Source organism: Benincasa hispida, chromosome 5, assembly GCF_009727055.1.
Source record: "Benincasa hispida cultivar B227 chromosome 5, ASM972705v1, whole genome shotgun sequence".
Classification (NCBI taxonomy): domain Eukaryota; kingdom Viridiplantae; phylum Streptophyta; class Magnoliopsida; order Cucurbitales; family Cucurbitaceae; genus Benincasa; species Benincasa hispida.
This window is the reverse complement of record NC_052353.1, coordinates 1,547,023-1,562,970: the sequence shown is the minus strand read 5'-3', so window position 1 is coordinate 1,562,970 and position 15,948 is coordinate 1,547,023. Positions and strand designations below refer to the sequence as shown.

General features: G+C 36.0%; 2 protein-coding genes across 2 annotated transcripts; one reads left to right on the top strand and one right to left on the bottom strand.

The window, feature by feature from the left end:
- The first annotated feature begins 812 nt into the window (after positions 1-812).
- On the top strand, positions 813-7,372 carry LOC120078494. The gene is made up of 5 exons (XM_039032766.1): positions 813-1,225; positions 1,384-1,466; positions 1,846-1,943; positions 6,738-6,864; positions 6,959-7,372. Exons 1-5 carry the CDS (start codon positions 1,042-1,044, stop codon positions 7,022-7,024), a joined length of 558 nt encoding a protein of 185 aa, XP_038888694.1. The 5' UTR covers positions 813-1,041; the 3' UTR covers positions 7,025-7,372.
- A 689-nt stretch (positions 7,373-8,061) lies between these two features.
- Positions 8,062-10,460, bottom strand: LOC120078493 (cyclin-dependent kinase inhibitor 3-like). Its single transcript, XM_039032765.1, has 3 exons — positions 9,893-10,460; positions 8,521-8,724; positions 8,062-8,415 (listed from the first exon to the last, which is right to left on the bottom strand). Exons 1-3 carry the CDS (start codon positions 10,282-10,284, stop codon positions 8,346-8,348), a joined length of 666 nt encoding a protein of 221 aa, XP_038888693.1. The 5' UTR covers positions 10,285-10,460; the 3' UTR covers positions 8,062-8,345.
- Positions 10,461-15,948: the final 5,488 nt, after the last annotated feature.

Sequence of the window (15,948 nt, the reverse complement as noted above, 5' to 3'; positions counted from 1 at the left end):
AATACACATGGATCTCCCTCGCTGTCGCTCCCAATTGCTTTCGCTCTCGCGGTTCTTGCTCCCAATTACTCTCGCTCTCGCTCTCGTCGTATCTCGCTCTCACTCTCGCTCTCACGCTGTCGCTCAATCTTGCTCTCGTTTTCTCCACCTTTCTCGTTGTCGCTCTCTCTCTCCACCTTTCTCGTTATCGCTCTTTCTCACACCCCTTTCGTTATGCTATTTACATTGTCTATTTACATACCTTTTTTGAGACCACGTTTCTATAAACACCAATGAAACCAAGTTCAAGAAAAGTCTGTTCCATTCTGAAAACTCCGTTTGGTTTCGAAAAACTCCGTTCCAGAATATCTCGTTCAATAAATCTCCGTTCAACAAAATGACAGTTCAAATGAAGTTTAGATTTTAAAGAATTCACTATTACATATTTGTCGTGTGTTAACGGTTTTAAGTTGTAGACAAATTTCGTGAAAATTGTCAAATCAATCGTACAATGATAAACAATCACATCATGATGGAAGATAGACAGACAGCGACAACGAGATCCAAGTAACGAGAGCGAGACAGTTATCATGAGCAATTCTTGTAATTTTATATCATGATAATGTCAGTAGAAGGTTAATTGATAATTTATTTTAAAAAAATGAGTCATTTGACATTATGGGCCTAGATATTAGGTCATTGGCCCACATTTCCCCCTTTTCATTCAATTTTAAAATAGGTACTCGTCTTTTATTTGGACCATAAAAAAGGGGTTATTCGGAAAAAATAAATAAAAATAAAATAAAATAAAAGCTAAAAATAGCAGCAATGATAATTAAACTTCGTAGTAGCACAATTGGAACATCGGAACTCGTTCACTCACAAACAAACCCGGGTTTAATTCCCGGCTGCGGATGATGACGATGATGTATCGCCATCAATTTCTCTGATTATCTGATTATGGCTTCCCAAACTGCAACTTATTGCTCGTCATAGGATAGGATATGCTTATCTTCTTGATATAGCTAGCGCCTGCGATTACAAACCAGACCACCACGAACAATGAGTTTGTCTTCTTGGTTACGACGAAGACTTTTGAGGGAAAACGGCCAGTTTACCAAAGCTTCGATTCCCATACAACAGTCCCATCATGAGAAAGAAGAGCAATTCCTCGGAGTTACAGACAGGTTGATTGAATTTGTTAAGTCCTTCACTTTCGAGACCTTCAAGAACTTTCCTCTTCTGGGTATTTCACTGTTTCATTCTCTTTACTTTTTCAATTCCATTCAAAATCACACAACACGGGAGTGTGTTTCTTTTAAGTTTCGTTTGGATTCTTGGAGGTCTTTTTAACGAATTAGAACATTTCAGATTTGTTTCTCAACTTGAATTTTTTTTGTTCAGATGAAGGGGAAGCACCTCGTGGTGATGAGATTCTCTCGGATTGGCAGGAGCGACATGCAGTTCTTGTGCTGTCAAAAGTCAAGGTTTATTTCTTGTTGCTTATGTAGAAATGATTTCAAATCTAGCAAAATAAAACCCTAGTGTTGTTGGTGTTAGTTCAAACAAAGTCCTACATTGATTGGTTAGGGAAGGAAGAGATCGACACAATTATCTACATTGGTATGATGTTTTTGGTTGGCTCTAAAAATAATGCCACAAGAGTTTATATCCAAAATGGACTATATCATAACATTGTGGAGATAGGTAGAAGTTTCTTATCCTTATCGGTTGGGTTGCATAAATAGGAAATTTATTTAAGTGGAAGTCTATTATTCATGCACTTGTTGGGTGTGGTATCATTCTATATTGATTCTAGAAATGATTTTGCTCTCTGAAACTGTCTATTCTTTTTAAATTTTGAAGGAAATTTCCCAACTAAGGTATAAGCTTTGCCCTGGACACTTGAAGGAACAACAATTCTGGAAAATATACTTTGCCCTTGTAAAGAGCCTCGTATTTGAGTAAGTCCTATTGTTTTGAGAAGCTTGTTGTTTCTATTTAATTGTATTTAAAATGTTGGCTCTTGTTTGTATTATATGAATCAAGTCGTCCTTGTGTAGTTCTTGAAGCATGTGTTTGTGCCTAAGTGTGAGAGTTCACGGAGTTTCAATCACCTTTTCCACTTTCTTATAGAATATTTTCTGTTTCTCTCAGCTGATTCAGTGCGATGTTTCGAAGATGTTTCTTCCTCATTAGAAGTCATAGCTTCCTTTTGATATTAGAAGGATATTATATTAGAGAGAAGGGTTTATAATTCATCTAATATGCTTAGGCATTAATTTAATGAATCTGAAATTAAAGCAGAAATGTGTTCATTTGTTGTTCGTAGGGATAGGGATCATTTAAATGTGCAAATACCTGTCTTTTTTACAGCTCCTCTAACCTTGTTCAGAGCTGTATCTTGAAGTTGTTTGTGCATTACCAGAAGTCCTACCTCCCTCCCCTACTCCATCATGTATAATCTTTAGGCATGTGAGAGGAAAGGTGAGGCCCCTGAGTTGGTTTACCAATACCTATAGTGGAAGGAGAATATATGGGTGTGGGCTTAACAAGTTAACTTGTTATTGTTGGACCTTGGGTTTCCATAAGGGGAGAAAGTAGAGTGTTGGGCCATGTTTTGTAATTCTGTTAGTTATGGAATGAGGCAGTGTAGCACAACGTCAGACTAGAAAGTCAGAACCACATACTATGTTCTCTTTCGTATTTGGTTGCTTCTTCCTGTGCCATTCTACTTAATCCTATCATCTTGGATTATGCCTAAAGGGAGAAAAATGGACACTAATGAATACTGTAGAATCTAGATTGGGAGTGACTGAGGGCAAAGAGGATGTCAACTTTGAAGAAGAATATAGTTACAATGACTGAAGAGATTAATCAGACTTTGGACCAGAAGCCAGAAGGAATAGGTGCACACAACATGTATCCCTTGGTGTTTAATTTCATAAAGGAAGGCACTGCTAGATTAGGCTAGATGTATGATGGTGGGATTCAATTAGACTTGAAGTGTGAATCGAGTGATGTTCATAGTGAAGAAGTCAAATAGTCAATCATGTGGAACTGATAATGAGGAGGGTGGATTTGCCTCATTTTTCTGTGATGGATATGAATAATTGGATGTTTTATGCAGCTTGCATGTGGCCATGCTGCCATGCTGAGCAATCCTCTAGTAACTACAAAGCTAGTTATGAAGTCTGCCAATAGGACAGGTACCAGGTTATGTCCCTTGCAAGCTTACACCCCTAACCTTCACTCAAATGGCCGTGGAATGGCATCACAGTTGATTTTGAGGGGAAAGGACTTGGTTTTGATCATGATGGACAGGATGAGAAAGTACGCACACCATTTTTCTGAAGCACCCTTACATAGCATCATCAGTGACGGTCATGTATCATCAAGGAAGCATCTAGATTGCATGAACCCTCCTAATCAATCTATTCATATTGGGATTGAGTGTGGTTCATTTCTATTGAGTGTCATGAGTTTAAGCCGTGGGACCTAAGAAACATAGATACGGATACGACATGACATGGACACGGCAACATGTCTTCTTTTTTTTAAAAAATCTAGGTCATGACATAGCAAGGACACATCTATTAAAATACACATTTTAAGAAATATATATCATTTTTGTATCAAAAGAAAATCCAAAGAAAATGAGTTAGATGCATTTATATGTTTAAAAATTAGTTTAATGTATTTCACGCTTAAAATTTATTATTCTAGTGTAAGAGCCATGAATCTACTCAACAAGTGTTCTATGCTTGTCTAATAGTGGGGGTGCTCGTGAATTGGGTTGGGTTGGGTTCAAGCACATTTTAGACTCAACCCAATTGTTCGAACTGTAAATTTCTTCAATCCAAATCTCTTATTAAATAATGAACTCAACCCAACCCAACCATGAAATATTTGTGTTGGGTTGGTTCGGGTTAGTCGAGTCATTTATTTAGATTTTTGTTTTAAAAATAAATAAAATATTAATATGTAAAAATTTTATTTAATTCATTTCATATATTGAATTAAGATTAATAACTCAATTTTAATTTATATTATAAAAATTTTCTTTCCAAAGTGCAAAAAGTTTTTTTTAGGAGTTGTTGGAGATAAAGTAACCAAAAAAATCATGGAATAAAATAACATAAAAATAAATATATGTAAAAATAATTGTATCATAAGTAAAAACAACATAATTTTTAAAAACAATAATAAGTTCGGGTTGGTTCGGATTGGTTTGGGTTATTTTGGTTGAACCCATTCCCAACCCATAAGTTTTTCATCTATTTGAACCCAACCGAACCCAAACCGTACGGGTTGGATTGGGTTGGGTTGGGTTGGGTTGAGCGGGTTTCTTGGGTCATTGGGTTTTTGGAACACCCGTATCTAATATATTTGTTGCACTAAGAAATGTCCGATTTGTGTCCAACAATTGTAGGAGTGTCCAAGTGTTTGACATGTGTTGAAGCGTGTTAGATACGGACACACTAGCCAAACTAAAGTGTCTGTGCTTCTTAAGTGGGAACTATAAAAGCATAGCATCATCAAACAGAAGGCCAGTTTGTGGGGGGCTGTAGATGCTTGGAAACCAATTAATGTTGTTTCGCTTGTGACAAGACAAGACTTTAGCTAAATGGATACCATATATTGAAATCGTACTGTGTTTCTACCTAGAACTCTCCATTTCTGTTGTCGTATTCCCCTACCCTGTATACTGCAGGAAAAGCTCTTCTCAAGTTTAGTTTGTTGACCAGCTATTATGGAGCTATCTTTAGATGACTTCAAGTATACTTAGTGGTGCACACAAATAATGAAAGTAGTACTGATAAGTATACGAGGCAAGTGGAATTTCAGGTAAAGACATGGCCAAAATTGAAGTTGGGACAATCCTTGCCCTCTGAAAGGTATGAAAGGGTGGCTTAGTGGCAATATATGGTCTGTTCCAAAGTACTGAATGCATAGTGAGGGGAGGGGTACTCATAATTTTATAGCTGCCATCAACTTCACGAAGCCTCCCCATCTTTCATTTATTATTATTATTATTATTATTATTATCATTATTATCATTATTATTATGATCATTATACTATTATTATTACTACTACTATTATTATCATTATTATCATTATTATCATTATTATTATTTAACTAGAAACGAGATGCAATGAAAAGAGATACTTTCATAATCTTAGTTGAAGCTGGCCAAAAGTAATCTGAGTCCTTTACCATCTCTACTAGGGTGTTCAAAAAAACTGATGATCCAAAAAAACCCAACCAACCCAACTCAATCCATACAGTTTGGGTTGGGTTATCAACTTATTTGGGTTGGGTTCAAATAAATAAAAATCTTATGGGTTGGGTTCAAATAAATAAAAATCTTATGGGTTGGTTTGGTTCCTGAATTAACTTAAAATAACCCAAACCAACCAGAATCAACCCGAGTTTATTATTAATTTTAAAAGGTATGTTTATTTTATTTATGATACATTTATATATACATCTATTTTTATTTTATTTCATGATTTTTTTGGAAATTTATTCTCCAGCAACTAAAATTAAATTTTTAGCACTTTTGAAAGAAAACTTTCATAATCTAAATGAAATTGAGTTGTTACTTTTAATTCAATAGATTAAAATAATTAAATAAAAATTTTACATATTAATATTTTACTTATTTTTAGAACACAAATTTAAATAAATGACCCGAATAACCCGAATCAACCCAACCCAATTATTTCATGGTTGGTTTGGGTTGAGTTCATTATTTAATAAAGGTTGTTTGGGTTGAAGAAACTTACGACCTGAACAATTGGGTTGGGCCTAAAAAGTACTTTAACCCAACCCAACCCACGAACACCCCTAATCTCTACGTTAGATCAATACTTTACTCTGGAGGCAGTTCAAGGGAACGAGTTAGAAGCTCTCATTCAATGGCAGGGTCAGTCACTTAAAAGGGAGAAATCTGGGAATCCCCTCAACTAGTGCAGAATCAGTAGTTAGTGTTCACCTTCAAGACAAGGTGATAGTGTGAACATGTGTGTTGATAGGAAGGAAAGCCCCTAAATTTGATTTACATTCAGTTGACAGAAAATCTGTGGCCTAGAAAGTTTGTTTTTGTTGGGTCTACTGGTTTCCTCGAGGAGAGACATAGTATGGAACCACGTTTTGAAATTTGGTATGATTTAGGGAAGCCACGAACCTCTCAGATGTCTGTTTACTTCTATGTTTGGTTTCTTTTTACCTTGAAATGCCATCAGCGTGTATTGAGAAGATCATGCTAATATGGTCGTGTTAATTCCATCTCAAGGAATGGTCAAACAGTATATATTATAATTCACGTTCCTGATGCGTCAAACATTCCAACTTTGCAAAGACCAGTTCCGATTATTGCTAATGCTACCTACGTACAAAGATTTCAGCTGTGTAATTTGTGAGTTAATTTAGCTCGAGTTTATTGACAGATTAAGCTGAAAACTTGATTCTATTTCCTCTTCTTGTACTACGATAGCTAGAACTTTGTGAAATTGGAACTTTAAGACAAAAAAAAAAAAAAAAAAAATGCAAACAAATTACATGTCACGTGCATTCTGCTTCCCTACGACTTTTTGTTTGTTTAATCTTGTCTGATGCTTCTCTGGTCATACCTGCACTCATCTTCTTTTTTATCTGGAAATTTCCAAGATAATGTGGTAAATTGAAATTGTTCTCTACTACTCTCCTGCGCATTTAGCACAGAATTCATCCTATTGTTTCTATTGTGGCAGATATGAACTCCGTGCAATTCAACTTGATAAAATTAGGAGGATGGCTTTAGGGAATGAGGAATCTTCCAACTGCACTCCATATGAAGTTGAAATGTCAGAGACAAATACTTCATCACATTTAACTTCTGTATGTCCACCATCTCCATAGAATCACCAAATCATGCATTTTGCTATCTGTCTTAACAAGTTCAACAGTACTGGAATCAATTTTTTTACCTCAGACTTGTGGCCATGCTCCTGGTTTGATAAGGATGCAGTTGCAGTTGTACAACCTAGTTCAAGTATAAGATCATCAAATCAGAAAACATCATCAATCACTCTAGATAAAGAGGAGCTTTTCCTAAAGGAATATTGTGAGCATAGTCTGACTCTGTAGAAGTTGAAGGTAGTCAGTCTCGTCAACTGAAAAATTATTGTAGTGAACTGCTATCACATAGTAGGATAGATGGTTTCCAAGAATATGAGTATGTGATTGCATGAATTAAACGTCTTAAATCTGAGTCCTGAGAATCTTTCAAAGTTTTCTATCCGGGGACTTGTAGCATTTAATATGCAACGAAAATGACAATTCTTTGTGCATTGAACAGAGTTGTACTAACCGTAAAATGCAGAGCCGTGCAATCAACCACGTGAAATTGCCAAGCATTGCATCGAAGTAAGTGCATGCCGACAAGTTTGATCACCACGGAACTTTGCTCATCCGTTCATCTCATTTCTTCTGTGGGGATGAATTGAAAGGATAATAGCTAAATTAGCCAAGGTATTCAACTTTGATGTTTGTTTAAAAAAAAAAATTCTTTTAAAATCGGTGATATTATCTTGGACAAATTACAAAAAACACTTCGGTTGATTGATAGTTGTAATTATACTATTAAACTTTTAATTGTCAAATTGAACCTTCAAATTTATACAAATATTAAAATTAACCCAATATATAATAGTTATAGAATTTGAAGACTCAAATAATAATTTTTTATCATTTTGAGGGGCCAAATTCCACAACTATTTTAACTTTGGTGGTCCAATTTTAACACTAGTATGAATCTGAGGGCTTAATTCTTACCGTTAAAAATTTAAAGATGTGATTGTAACAATTATCATAAGGATAATTTTTACAATTTGCTCGAGAGTATTTTTAATTTTTTAAAAAACAGATTTCTGGCCCATTGATGTCATATCTACCATTTCTTCTCTGTAAGGCTCCTGACAAACTTCAAACGAAATCAAATAAGATAAAGTGCAAGAGTCCTTAGACATAATCAAACAATTATGAAACCTAGTGAAATCATGTTTTAGGTTTCAGTTAGATTATGAAGATGGGTGGTAAAGTAACTTCATTTATTTTACTAATTTCCAAGATAAACTAACCAGATATGGACAGTAGAAACGGTTGAGATAAACATTACATATTACAAAGATAGATGCTGTGCGTTAGCACATATGTACTTCCTATTTCCCCAAATGTCTAACTAAAGACGTATTAAATAAAAGCTGGTTAGTATGAGATGCTCTAACTTTGTGTAACTACAGAAACTTCAATGCCTGTCTTCAACCCATCCTGTGTTCTCCCAAAATGAGCTATGTAGAGGTATTCGAGATCGTAGCTACTTAAGGAACCACTTGCACCCATTCGTATCGCCCTTGGAGAGGCATATCACTTGCAAAGTCGAAGTTATACCTGCAAAAACCCACACAAATCTAAGGCGATTGACGTGATGGAAAGGTCTTGACAATGATTTTCTAAATCTAAGTACATATCACAAAGTTAAATTAAATCGCCTACTTCTGAATAAATGTTCGTTGATGCCATAGCTCTTCGTGTGCAAAGAACTCCTCTATATCATTTGCGGATGGGAAACTTTTAAGCAACTCCATCTCTACTCTTGATTTGGTTGAACTTGAAATTGTCTCCATCCTTGTTGAGTGAGATGTTTCATTGGAGCTTGAATCCCTAGCCACACTGCTATGCATTTTTCCTGCAGTTCCCCTACACAACAGTGCTCGAATTAATTACTCTAGTGAAAATTTGTAAACATAAGAAGAGGTATAAAACACTTAAGGTACCAACTTGTTCTTTAAATCATTTTCTGCTTTACATTAATTGAATCAATCGCTGTTCTTTTTCCTAATTAGTGTCTACTTAAACCACGGCAAAACTAAATTGACAAACACACTGCACAGCATCGAATCGATTGGAAGGAATATACCATTAGTGTCTAATGGGACAAACTATAATTTGGCTGGTAGTACAAAATATGGCATAAAATATATTTCTAATTTATAAATTCTTGTCATCTACACGTTTTCAAAAGCCAAAATATGCACAAACGACATGCTGCAAATTGCAAAAAAGGCAATAACTATTGCTATCAGTATTCCCGTAGGCAACTACCAACTTTATTGAATTCTTCGAATTAATTTCCAAAAAAGAAAAGTTGCACTGAATTAATGCAGGTAAAACTTCATTTTGTCTCTGGATTTCATGCCAAAAATTGAGGTAGCAACCAGAAAATCAGGACACTAATGTAGTTGTTTATCTTGGTATCCAAGAAAAATTAAGAAAAAGTGTCATATATTGGCAAATAAAACTAGTAATGTTTAAAAGCTCCAAGGGGGCAGTTGGACCAGACATAAAACAGCAGATACTAAAGAAAGAAGCACTCTTAAAGTCACATCTCATCAGCATAACTAGCCTTTCATGAAAGATGCACAACCACAGATAGAAACAATAGAACAACGACAGGATGTGAAGTGAAAAGTGAAGGTACATAAAAGGTAAAAAGACTAGTACGAGCAATAGTAATAGTCAAACAAGAGCACATGGTCACAGAATGAAATGAACCCATCCATTTCATTAGAAATCGATACGAGCAAACAAAATTTCGAATACATACAAAATATGATTTAAAAAGGGAAAAATCAACGAAACCCATGAACTAGACAAACCTTTATTTAGTACAATAGCAGACTACAACCATTTTGATGCATCTCAAGCTAAATTGAACTAAAATAACAACATAATCAGAAAAATTGTCGAAACCCGCGAGCTAGACAAACATTTAAACAGAGTAGCAGAACACAACTATTTTGATACATTTCGAGCTAAAATTAAATTAAAATAACAACAATATAAGAAAATTTCTCGAAAACCATACCAATTTTCACCTCCAAATTCGAGACAGTTCTCGCTAAAAACATCTTCGACATCCCAAACATTTCCACTCTGTGTTTCTCCCACACCAAGCTTCCTCTTCTCCGAGTCCGTCGAGGAACATTCAAGAGTTAAGCGACCTCTGCAACACTCGCCATCCGGGTTCGCCTTCTGGTGCTGCCTGAGTATCGGAGGCTTTTCAAGCCGGCGGCTCCGAAGCTGCAAGTAAGAAGAAGAAGAAGAAGAAGAAGAAGAAGAAGCAAGGGCAGATTTGTTGAGGCGCTGTAAGGCAAGGGTTTTAGCGGCTCTAGTACGAAGTCCGGGAGAGGAGTGAGGGGAGACTTCCATGAGAGCAATGGCGGCAGTAAGCTTGGATTTCTTGAAGTACTTTCCCATAAATGAGTGAAACTGAGAGAGGTGAGAGTTTAGGGTTTCGTGGGTTCTGTTTCTTTCTTCCGTTCTGAAGGAACAGAGGACTGTGTGAGAGAGCAAAAAGAGAGGGAAGTTTGTAGGAAAGAGACGAGAGAGAGAGAGCGCGGGAGAAATTGGGAAAGGTTAGGGTTGGGGATTTGGGGAACAACACCCTTTATATATATATATATATATATATTATTTTTTACAAACAAAATTAATTTAACCTAAATTACAAGATTAGTTTATCAATATCAATATTCTCCTCTGGTTTGAAATGTAGATATCGATAAAAATGTAGAAATTATTAGCGATGTTCAAAAGACTTGTTGATCTAAACAACTCGAATTACTCAACTTAAAGTTGAGTTCAGTTACATTTTTTTTCTTTGTTTTGGTTGGGTTGTGGGGAACTTAATATTCAGTTCGATTCTCAAGTTCAAGATTCTTTTTGGTCGGTTCAACCTGAGTCAAACCAAAATTCATTGAATTAATAGTTATATTTTAACTTAGGGTCTCATCCACTGAAATTTCAATTCCCTTTCTAATTCTCTCCCTTTTTTTCCTTTACGACTTGTGACCTAGATGACTCGATGATCAAACCCAACCCAACTCGAATTCAAAAAGGTTACGTCGGGTTGAAGATTCTATTCACTTATTTTGAGTAGATGACCTAACCAACTCAATCCGGATTGGTTCAAAAAACTTCATCAACCTAGTCCAATCCAACCTATGTATATATATAGTTGAGGTCTCAATTTTGTGAAAATGTTGATGAATATTTATTAAAAAAAAAAAAAAAGAAATCATGATATTTAAATTAATAAATATTACGTTTATGTATTTAAACCAATTAAAATGTTCATTATTTGTATTATATTTATATCAGTGACATTTTGGTTACTTATTTTCTATATTTCTTAGACTTTTTACCGTGCTTTTACCCATATTTGGTCTAACTTAGAAATTAAAATAGTATCTAATTGGTTAAATTACAAGTTTGATTTAAACTTTGTGGTTTATATTTATTTGATTGTTGAACTTTGAAAAGTATCTAATTGAAGAAATCAAATTTGATGCAATTGCCTTGTGTCAGTGATTTCTTAATTAGAACAAAACATAAAATTTGAGAAAACAAAACAAAAGGAGGATAAACAATATTTTGTCTAAGCATGCTGTCTAAATTAACAGAGAGGAAGGGAAGATCAGAAAACTTACCCTTGAAGAAAATTTGTCTTCACGTTTTCCTCTTCCGGAATCATGAACTTCTTTGCTTCTCATGAACGCAACAAAGTCTCAAGGACCCTCGGACACCACCACAAAATGACTTTTTAACTATTCTTAAAGTGAGAATCAAGACAGGGTTATGGGCTTGCCATGTTAATCTTGGTGAGGGAGAAGGAAATTTCTTTGAGAGAGTTTTTCACAACAAGGAAGAATGTAAAGAGTTTCCCTATGTTTCACGCATACCATTCTCAACTGCATCTGTGAACCTGTATATGAAAGAGATGATGGAAGTTATTTTCATAACTCCCTTCATCATGTAAAATAATTCATTTCATTGTATTAAAATAATATATTAAATTACATCTTATATTATATTCCATGTCACACCCTGTCCCAAACCCGCCTCCTGAGCCCGAGGAGAGGCGTGAGGGACTACAGATACCACCATTTTATGATACCTACTGGTCATCTATACCTTACTACACTCAGAAAACTTTAAGTCAAGGAGATAAGCAACAATTGATTGAGTAGACTCATTTTATTATAACAATGTAACGTTTATACAACTCCAAGACTTAACTACAAAGTTTACAACAACTCTTAAAATCCTGGAAGTGTGATTGTGGCTTGTGGCAGACCTTGACCTTAGCAGCACCCTGGAACTCTTCACTTTTCGCTACCTAGGAAGAAAAACATGAAAGAAAAAAATGAGTTTCATAAAGCTCAGTGAGTGATAAGCAACTTCTAGAGTCTATTTCAACTCATAATAATAAGCATATCACAACTACGAGGTTACCATCCAAACCTCAGCCTTTGAATGAGTTTGTTCTCACACTCTACCTACACACATGGTAGATGGTTAACATTTCACATCTATAAACGTTCATTAACCTATGTGCACATAGTTCCCCCTTTCATGGGCTCAGAAGCTAGGCCCGTCGGCCCTCTGACCATCCCATGCAAGGTTCTTCCTACAGGCTCAAGAACTAAACCTCTCAGTCCCCTGACCATCCCGTGAGGTTCCACTCGGGGCTCAAGAACTAGGTCTATTGACCCTCTGACCATCCCGATCACATATTCTCATTCTCATGCTAATTTACTCATTCATAACATAAGCATTTACATATACTCTTAAAAGATATACTTTAAGACTTACAGAAAATTACCACTCACCTTGGTAAGGTAAGAATCTTCCTCTATAGAAGTTCCTTAGTCTTCACGGGCTCCCTTTTGAACCCTATAATCCAGATTCAACTTAAAGCTCAGATTACTCATAGTTTCAAGCCTTATCTCAAGATACTTTCTTATACAAACATGTTCTACAATGACTCAGGAAGCTTACTTTAATATATTAGGTTAGAAATTCTCGTGGGTTTTTTAGAATCATCAAAATATCAAGACTGGCCCAAGCTTACCCGACAGCTCGGCCGAGCTGTAATTACGAGCATCTGTGAAGGGTTATCATACTGTTGATTAGTTATATTCGATGGACACAAAAATATATCTGTGGTAAGAAGAGTCCAGCTGTCAGTCTTTAGTGATGGACACAGAAATACATCAAGACTGGCCCAAGCTTACCCGACAGCTTCTCCCCTCTACCAAATTCCAACAGAGCCCACACTTTGGATTCTCACACTGAGAATATCGAGGGTTCTAAGTGGTGGTGTCATTCCCATTCTTCTATTCGTATGGAGGTCGTTCATGAGTAGACGACTGGCGGTTTTGGTGAAGGATTGCTTGGACGTTCCAACAAAAGCGAGAGAAGCAGTCCCTTGGAGAGAGCGAGATTCGGTGAAGAAAGGTTCTTCAACTGGTATGTTTTCTCTTGTTCTCTTGTTATTTGTTGTTTCAAAGTCTGCCAGTAATTTTATAGTATGATGCATATCTTTTCTGTTAGATTATAAATGTAAAAATTCTGTCACAATGTATTTGGAATGATCCGCTTCCACTCAAAGATACTCTTGTAAAAGAATTCCTTCACATATAAGTTACTTTCCATTAAACCAAAACCAATCTCCATTTCATTCTTGAAAATAAACACTTTACTCTCAGAAAAGGAGACAGTATAACCTTGTTCAATGAGATAAGAAATCGAGATTATGTTCCTCTTAATATGAGGCACTACGAAAACATTATCCAGTAACAGATAACGTTTCTTGTCTAAAAATAACTTCAGCCTGCCTATAACAACAGTTGAAACAACCTCACCATTACCGACTCGTAGAGTCAACTCTCCCTATGGCAATGCTTGCTAGGAACTAAATCCTTGCCAAGAGGAACTGATGTGATTGGTAACACCCGAATCAAGGATCCAGGCAGAATCATCATTCTCTACGAAACACGTCTCCAAGACCAATAAATCACATTTATTGTCTTTAGACATCCTCCTCTTTTGGAGAGTAGTGGGATTAGTATTAAAACCTAAATAAACTCCAAGTTTAATTTTAAAAAACACTTCTCATCGATGAACTTCAATAGAGTCAGCAACACTTGCTTTCTCTTCCGGGAGTTTAACTTAGGAACTGACACTACTGGTTTTGTCATCCATTCCTTTGTGCTCAAAAAATAAGAACTGACATTCAAACAAATCTTGCAACGAGTCCATGATCTCACATGCAATGATCATGTTCTCGACCCTTTTGGCCAAAGCATCAGGTATGCTAGCCAATATGTGAAGTCGAGCCAATGAGTTAGCTTTCATCCACACGTCATATGCATTACAAACACTTCGCGGTGCATCAAGAGTCGGGACTTGAGGACCTTCCTCAACCATGACAAACTTAAAGTTGTTTACCATGAAATACATTTTACAATACTCTTTCCACTGTATGTAACGGGTCAAATTAGAGGCATTAAATGGAAAATCAAACATGTTACTGAAAACAAAAGCACATTGACCTACGTTAGGTTTTAAGCAAATACCTGTTGAAAAAACATACAACATCCAATACGGACATCCAATACGGTTTAGCAAAACTAACATGAACCCCGTATGACATCTAGTTTCGCAATGACGCTCCAAGGGTTTAGGACAAAAGTCGCCGAAGAGTGGTCAATTTATCCCTCATTTGAATTGAGACGTTCTCAACTAGCCATTAATACCAGAACAACTCTTGCTCCTATAACGACTAGCCATCATTGATTTGGTCAAGAAATCATTAACTTGCCTTAACAATTTTCGTAAGTGTGACCCGCCATTTTAGGCCTAGAGTTTCGCCCCAAGCAGTCAATCCGAAGGGAAAAAATCCGATTGGGAAAAAAATAAAGTGACCCTATCCATTTATGGAGTTCACCTTGATATTGACCAACTACACAAAACCCATCCGAAGAGGGACGCTCCCAGGGCACCACGAGGCCAAGCATGAATCTCACGGTGTGAACATTTAGGGAGAAACGTAAGTAGGATAATTGATATATCAAATACATATTTTCCTTTTCACTGAGTATTTTATAACCTAGGGTTTAGTTTACTTAGAAAATGAAGGAAATCAGACATTAGAATTTCCATGAGCAGCGAAATGATTGTTCCAAATTTCATCCGTATATGAATATTAACAATTACAATTAAGAAATGGAAACATACAGGCTATGCACAAAACGAAATTACAGTATGCTTTACTATACGATCAAGGGAAAGAATACACATACCTTTGAAGACTCATCTTCAATCTCCCTTGATCACGAACGCTCGAACAAGACTCCAATATCTCCAGCACAGGAACGCTCGAACTCAGCAATCTCCAAGATCACGAACAATCGGCAACCACCACACGAATACCACGAACTCATCGAACGACCTCCAAAAACCTCGACGATGTCGAGTTGAGTACGACACCACTACAATGGCTACCTTGGTATTCTCGGTAGTTGAAGAATCCAAAAGTGTGGGCTCTGTGTGGACTTGGTTAGAGGACGAGACCAGAGGAAGAACAATCATGTAAACGATTGAGCAAGTGGGAGATAACAAGTCTATTGCATAGACGATGCCCAATCGTTTAGAAAAAGCTCTACGATCGTTTAGCAAAAGCTTTGCGATCGTTTAGCTAATCGGTCAGCTGAGTGATTTATCGTATAGAGTCACTCTACGATCGTCTAGTCTTTTTTCAACTATCGTTTAATCTCATTCACTTGACAGCCACCGTGAGTGATTTTCGAGAATAGAAACTCAATCATCAACTACTAAATTTAGGAAAATCTTTTTCCTTTTATCTCACAATTACCATGAAACTACCAATAACCTCCCACTTAATTGATTATTAGAGAAAAAAAAGATAATCATCCAATAATTAATATTATTATAAATATACATAATAACCAACTTACCATATTATATTTATAACCTATAATTTTAATATTTCATCTCATGAAACATATAAACCATAGTTCTTTTTCTATTTCATGGTCCTTAATGTAAATCTCATAT

What these genes read in the sequence shown, in the direction of transcription:
- LOC120078493 (XM_039032765.1), bottom strand. Translation starts at nt 10,284, where the DNA reads ATGGGAAAGTACTTCAAGAAATCCAAGCTTACTGCCGCCATTGCTCTC. An exon ending in GAATTTGGAGGTGAAAATTG is followed by an intron (nt 8,725 to 9,892) that starts GTATGGTTTTCG and finishes ACTGTTGTGTAG; the next exon opens with GGGAACTGCAGGAAAAATGC. An exon ending in CAACGAACATTTATTCAGAA is followed by an intron (nt 8,416 to 8,520) that starts GTAGGCGATTTA and finishes GGGTTTTTGCAG; the next exon opens with GTATAACTTCGACTTTGCAA.
- LOC120078494 (XM_039032766.1), top strand. Translation starts at nt 1,042, where the DNA reads ATGAGTTTGTCTTCTTGGTTACGACGAAGACTTTTGAGGGAAAACGGC. An exon ending in TTGTGCTGTCAAAAGTCAAG is followed by an intron (nt 1,467 to 1,845) that starts GTTTATTTCTTG and finishes TAAATTTTGAAG; the next exon opens with GAAATTTCCCAACTAAGGTA. An exon ending in CTTCATCACATTTAACTTCT is followed by an intron (nt 6,865 to 6,958) that starts GTATGTCCACCA and finishes TTTTTACCTCAG; the next exon opens with ACTTGTGGCCATGCTCCTGG.